Raw genomic sequence first — 6,424 nt, 5'->3', positions numbered from 1 at the left:
TGGATTATATGCACAAAATACAAACGACCGTAGTTTGTTTACAGTGTAGTGCGTTCTCACACTGTGAACGGCCATGTTATATGAAATTAAATTTATTCGTTTCTAATTAATGATACGTAATAAATATAAGAAACTTACCCGTATCGATTTCTTGTGTCTGTGTTGGATCTGGCAAAGGATAGTCGTGTAAACGCAGGTAAACCTCCATCGCACATTTTGCAGCTTTGAAATAAAATGGATGAGCACGAAGAACGTCTTCTAACCTCAAGAGACCAACGTAAGATCTTAATGTCATTTTTCGCATGCAATATGTGTGAAAGTCGAATTGATCTTCTATAATTTCCGAAAAGTGCTGTAAACAATACGAAATGATTAATACGCAAATTGTACATAAATGTTTAAGGTCTAATACTGTAATATTATACCGGCCTTTTGCGTAACTCACCCTGTCGACTTCATGACATTTCTTTAATGCTTCTCCATATTTTCCAAGACGTTGATAAGCATGTGCTGCTTCCATTTGTATCCACATACACTGCATTTCATTTAAATTTTCCATCGCTAATACTCCTTCTCTCGTAAATTTTCCGCATGTCTCTTCAGCTTCTTTTATTAAATTCGCACGTAACATATATTTGGCACATTTAGAATTAATATATCGATCAGCAGTATCCAATCCTTGAGCTTCATCCAACCATTTGTATGCTTCTTGAACATTCCCAGCGTGCTAAGAAAATATATTTTATATCGTATAAACACTTTATCGTATATTATTTCTATTATAAGTAACAGAGCATCGCATTGTATTTACCTTAAATATTCGTCCTTTGGTAACAAACAGTTCTATTAATGTAGGCGTATGATCTATGGCAGCATCAATCTCGTTCAGCGCTTTCTCTGTAAGACCAAGATAATCATAATGTTGAGCTAAATAATAATAAGTCCATAATAAAGCTGACGCCGGTTCTCGTGGATTATCTTTTTCTTGATTACTAAAGTGACCGTGAGCTTTTAACGCTTCCTTGTATTCCAGAACAAGAGATTGAATAACCTCAACTTTTTGTTTGTCATTATACAACGAACGAAGATTAACAAATAACGGTGGTACCCCTTTATGAAGACCTAAATGGAAACAAAACATATATCAACGTTATAAAAAGATACGTGTACGTGTGTGCGTGTATGTTAAGCAATCTTTTAACATGGGAAAGAGATGTAAAAGTTTTGCAAGGCATACCTCGTCGTAAATATAGATCGACTAATGTTTTAAATTGATCTCCTGTAGCGTAATTCAATTGTAAACGTCTTGGTGCTAACGCACGAGGAAATAATTCTTCGTATCTTTGGAGCATGATCAATGTATCTTCTGGCGTTTCATGTCTTTCTGCCTCCGCTAATTTAGCATAATATGTAGTATTTTCAGGATTGATATTTAATAATTCTTTGTAAACTTGTGTTGCTTCTGCATACTGTTGAAGCTGAAGTCTGAGTTTACCTGAATAAAAGATCGTTAAATGTATATAAAAACGATATATACGATAGTGATGAATCGTAGCAACAAGAAATAACCTACCATACGTCTCTTTTAAAGTCACTCTATCACAAATTTGATATCGATATTTGTCAAGATGTTTTAAAGCTTGTTCATTGTCTCCAGATTCTTGAATAACCATATTTTGATATAACAGCAACTCACTATGTTCGTAATCATAACAAATCTGCAAAATTAATTAAAACTTTTAATATATTAGAACGAATTCTTAAATATTTTTGGACGAAATAAAATAAAATTGTACAATACGATATAATATACGATATAACAATGTTCAAACATAATCGATATGGAAATACGTGATTGATACTAAAAATATTAGAAGATACCAAAATAAAATATAATTCAACAACTCTATATACGACTTAAATCATTTCTCAATGTTTTATTTTGAAATACATACCATAGGTGAATTTCGAAATGTATCTAAAATTTTAAGCGCCATTTCATAGTCTTTTAATAAATGATAAGATATAGCAAAACCGATCCAAGAAGCACGTTGTGTTGGACGTAACATAAACAATTGATATCTTGTATCCTATAAATAATAATTTGTCGTATTAATGTCACGATAATATCAGTAATTTTCTTTTATTAATATCTTAGCATCGAAACACATAAATTTGTGTATAATAACAAAAGAATTTTATTCTATGTCGGTACTCACTCTATATCCTTCCAAATCCCTCATTTGAATTTGAAGTAAAGATAAATCTCTAAGGATTTGGATATTGTCTTTATCCCATTTAAGAGCATTTCTATAACATTTGATAGCCTCATCGTATTTCTTATCAGAACGCTGTAACAGCCCATAAACATGCCAGCATACATGAGACTGTAAACTGTTCCTAAGACCTCGCCGTACATGATCGTATGCTTCTTCTTTGCGACCTAAGCAGTTCAAAGTCAGACCTTTCATCGCCAAAGTCTCTCCATGTTCGCTGAATTTTGGATTTGATAAGATCTGCTTTGCAAACTTCAACCCATTTTTGTATTGTTTGTGTTCATAACACCTCTGTAAGAGAAAAATGAGAATATCATTTGTTGAAAATGAAAGTTTTTCTATTCTTTAATTATATATTTAAATAGAATGTAAAGTAAAAGCTGTCATAAAGGGCATAATCTAGAGAATTCAATTTCATTGATAACATTTCAAATATTTCTATGGTTAAACGTTGCCATTGAGTTTTTTAAGGTTTTCGAAGAGTGCTTCATCATTAGAGCATGATGAGTACACCTATTAGCCGGAGAGTGGGGTCCAAAACAGAGTATTTTTGATGGCTGTTACTCACCAAAATTCGCTTAAACAAGGCATTTTCTTTGGGTGGCAAAGGATTGCTGGAGGACATTTTTGTATAAATACAAAAATAGAGGGCCTTTTCCACCCGGTAAACTTAATTTTCACCACAAAACCTCGTGGCCACAAACGAAGAAGTCGATCTTCGATCACGTGATCATCTGCGAAACTGTTGTTCCGCCGGAAGTTCTAAATTCACGGTGCCGCACATTTCAACAAGTGTTGTAATTTTATTTCCTAAGAAAAGAAAGAAAAAGAATGCTCGAGTAATACCACAAAATGTAATGACCGATATAATAATTACAATATCTATCCCCGTTAACTTTAAAGATGTAAATGAAAACAAGAAAACCACATCAACTGTATTTGATTTAAAATTATTTTAGAATTGAGCGAAAATTTTTAACAACGCCATCTATATAACGTATCGAATCCTTCGAATATGATATACGATTTAATCCTTACTTCTATGACCAACTTTGGCATTACGATCGAAATATATAAGAGTTAAGCATTATAATATTCTGATTTAATTAAGTCCATGAAAAAAAAAATGAGGCTAATTTATTCATAAATTTTACATATAATAGCTGAGATTTCAAATACACTCATTGGCTGATTCTTTCCTACCGAATCTTTAAGCACGCATCACACGATCGTAAAATAATATTCGTATAAACTTTATAAATTTAAATATAAAAAAGTAAATAAAGTATTCGTCCTTTATTAATTATAATTATTGTACTATTAAAATATTACTATTAAAAAGTCTTTTAATCATAATTCCGAATAAAATTCTGTATCGTTTTTATATCACGTATTACATTACCGACACATTATTACAAGCGCGTTGCAAATGCAGTCGATAAAGTCGGTAAGTCAGTGTAGCGAATATTTAATTTTATTTAAGACGATTAAAGAAAATTATATAGGATATAATAGAATGATACATATATATATTTATTTATTTATTTTTAAATCAGTTGATAATCCTTTTTGTTCAATAATTTAAATTAATGATTGTTACCACATTTTATTTTGTACACTCAAGATGGCAGCATTAGTTGCTTGAGTCTACTTATATCAATTCTACGGAATAGGACGATGTCGGAGTGTTTGTAAAAAAACAATTTGATTCTAGCAGTATAAAATCTCTGATAAATTTATTTTTCCAAACGCGAGTATTTTCTATTAAACACGTAAGACGTTTAATCTAATTTGTATCGATTTTCTTATAAACAGTATAATTTTGGTTACTCGTATGTTTGTTTACGTTTTTGTTGGAAAACTCTCCGACTAAGAGTTAATATTCCCGGGTATTTATTTTGAAGAATACGTACCTTCTAGTCGATCGTCGTTTGTTTTCAATTTGGCAGTTGAAGGACAACCGTGGTAGAGTGAGTACGTACGGCTCGTATTAAAATGGTGAGTAATTTATTATTAATTTTATTTCAAATGTTGCAATGAAATAAATTCAATAATTCGTCGTAATATATCTCATATCATTTTTCAAATTAGTAATAAGTTAATAATATTAATGAATCGATGCTCTTGCTTTCGTTGAATATATTTCCGTAATTAATAGAAACGTACAAAAATGAAGTTCGCAGATACGTTTATATTTTCATAAAAGAAATATGTGTTATTAAACGTCGCCATTTTGTGGATAAATTGTTTCAAGCAGTATCGAAATATTTTATTTAACCAAAATTTTATCTAACCAACTAATTCGATAAATATCTAATTACTTTTATACTTTATCAACGATACAAACGATCAACGAATAATTTTCTTCGTTGAATTATCGAAAATTACTGATATTCGTTCGTCCATTGTCGAAGAATTATTGAACGACGAAATAAGGGAAAAATTAATCAGAAGCGTAAGAAAGGTTTAAATAGAATTTAAGTTTGCGAAACAACACATTTAGACGATAAGAGGTCTGTGTTATTTTCTTTTTTTTTTTTTTAAATTTCTTTTTACTCGTACTTTACAAAAGATATATCTTTATTCTAAAGCTCATTTTTACAACTTAATACGATATCTTTACGAGCCTTTACAGTCCATTATTTACAATCCATTGATTCGCCATTACAGAGAATTCACGTTCCATATTCGTATCGATACTTCTTCGTAGTTTCTTTTTCTTTTTTCTATTTTTTATCTTCCTCTAATTAATAAAACATTCGTAACAAAACTTTCTTTCGCGTTGATAGTACGTTAACAAGTTGTAAAATCTTTCTCAACGTTTCGTAATAATAATAATTCATTGTTAACTTAACGAGAGTATTTCCACTAAAATTCGATTTCTAAGAGACGCGATATATAAATTAATTAGAATTGATTCGAACGGCGCAGTTCGAAATACGTTTTCTTTGTGATTTCAAAGGGACGAAAAAAAAAAAAACAAAGGAAGCGTTCGTTTCTTTCTTTTTTTTTTTATCAGACGTACTTTACTTTCAACATCCGCGTCCATTTGAAAACACAAACATTACGCACAAAGTGTGTATTAAACGCGCACTTTTGCGATTTTCTTTTTCTAATTAAACAAAAACAAAAAAAAAAAGAAAGAAAGAAAGAGAGAAAGACAATAAAAAAGAAAAAAAATTGATCCGATCGATCAGACGAATCATGAATAATATAATACCATTATTTATATACATGTATGTCGTGATCGCATCGAAATTTTACTTTTTTTATTTCTTTTCTTTTCTTTTTCCTTTTTTTAATTGAATCAGTTAGCCGATATATCATTATTTAGCCGATTGTATATTATTTACATTTTCTATCAAGAAACAGAGACCAACTTTCTTCGTTCTTATTTTCTTCGTTTCTTTTCTTTTCTTTTCTTTTTCTTTTTCTTTAATTTCTCCGTTTCGACACGCGGCAACGCGTTGATAATATTTTCAAAATAAATAAAACAGCTACGTTCTTCGTTTAACGTATTAAAAAAGAAAAAAAAAAAGAGAGAGAGAGAAACGTAAAACATAACACATCGTATAATAATTTATAACATTCTACGCTAAACGTCGGATTTCTTATATATTTTTTTAATTAATTAATTAATTAATCAATGACGACATAGAGAGACAGATAACGACGATGAAATTATTCTTTTTTTTTTTTTATCTTTTTTCTTTTCTGCTTCAACTTAAGTTAAAAATCGGTGGTTCGCAAAATTCGAAGACAACGATATTTAAATACTTGCTAATTAATCGTTTGCGTCGTATAAAATAATAATTTTCTCTTTCATTCTTTTCTTCTTTTCTTTTTCTTCTTCTTCTTTCCTTTTCTTTTGTCATTTTCATTTTCGTTCACGTTTTCGCTTAAAGTCTACGCGCGTCACGTCGTACACTACGTCTCGTCAGGGGGAAAAGAAAGAAAGAAAGAAAAACAAACATAAGAAAAAAAAGAAAACAAAAAAAAGAAAGAAAGAAAAAATAAAAAAATAGAGAGGAAAAATTCGTGAAACGTTCGTTTAGGTAAACGCCGTTGGTCCCTTAGGTTTTATCATCATAGTCGCCCTTTTTAGCGTGTAATCCCAGCCTCTCCAACGGAACCATACGATTCCTTGA

The 6,424-nt window shown here is 30.4% G+C and overlaps 3 protein-coding genes across 7 annotated transcripts in view; 1 reads left to right on the top strand and 2 right to left on the bottom strand.

Moving 5' to 3' along the window:
• Nucleotides 1-3,027, bottom strand: part of LOC127061477 (N-alpha-acetyltransferase 15, NatA auxiliary subunit) — a 39,250-nt gene extending 36,223 nt beyond the window's left edge. Inside the window, exons 1-8 of one of the 4 annotated variants that reach the window (XM_050988389.1) lie at nucleotides 2,845-3,026; nucleotides 2,220-2,567; nucleotides 1,956-2,090; nucleotides 1,574-1,718; nucleotides 1,238-1,495; nucleotides 812-1,122; nucleotides 446-727; nucleotides 139-352 (exon numbers count right to left, since the gene is read on the bottom strand). In XM_050988389.1, coding sequence (XP_050844346.1) covers nucleotides 139-352; nucleotides 446-727; nucleotides 812-1,122; nucleotides 1,238-1,495; nucleotides 1,574-1,718; nucleotides 1,956-2,090; nucleotides 2,220-2,567; nucleotides 2,845-2,901 — 1,750 coding nt within the window. In that variant the 5' untranslated portion in view covers nucleotides 2,902-3,026. Of the gene's footprint in view, nucleotides 1-138; nucleotides 728-811; nucleotides 1,123-1,237; nucleotides 1,719-1,955; nucleotides 2,091-2,219; nucleotides 2,568-2,844 lie in introns of all 4 variants that reach the window. The other 3 variants (XM_050988388.1, XM_050988387.1, XM_050988386.1) reach the window with 3 other exon arrangements.
• Nucleotides 3,028-4,208: 1,181 nt separating this feature from the next.
• LOC127061490 (uncharacterized) overlaps nucleotides 4,209-6,424 on the top strand; it is a 48,838-nt gene continuing 46,622 nt past the window's right edge. The window contains exon 1 of the mRNA XM_050988417.1: nucleotides 4,209-4,274. The gene's annotated coding sequence lies outside the window, so the exon portion shown is untranslated. The remainder of the gene's footprint in view (nucleotides 4,275-6,424) is intronic.
• Nucleotides 5,273-6,424, bottom strand: part of LOC127061488 (angiopoietin-2) — a 34,030-nt gene continuing 32,878 nt past the window's right edge. For both annotated transcript variants that reach the window (XM_050988415.1, XM_050988416.1), the window contains one exon: nucleotides 5,273-6,419. In XM_050988415.1, the coding sequence (XP_050844372.1) occupies nucleotides 6,328-6,419 (92 nt within the window). In that variant the 3' untranslated portion in view covers nucleotides 5,273-6,327. The remainder of the gene's footprint in view (nucleotides 6,420-6,424) is intronic.

This window comes from Vespula vulgaris, chromosome 2 (assembly GCF_905475345.1).
Source record: "Vespula vulgaris chromosome 2, iyVesVulg1.1, whole genome shotgun sequence".
NCBI lineage: Eukaryota > Metazoa > Arthropoda > Insecta > Hymenoptera > Vespidae > Vespula > Vespula vulgaris.
The sequence above is the reverse complement of the archived record's forward strand: the minus strand, read 5'-3'. Positions and strand labels throughout refer to the sequence as shown.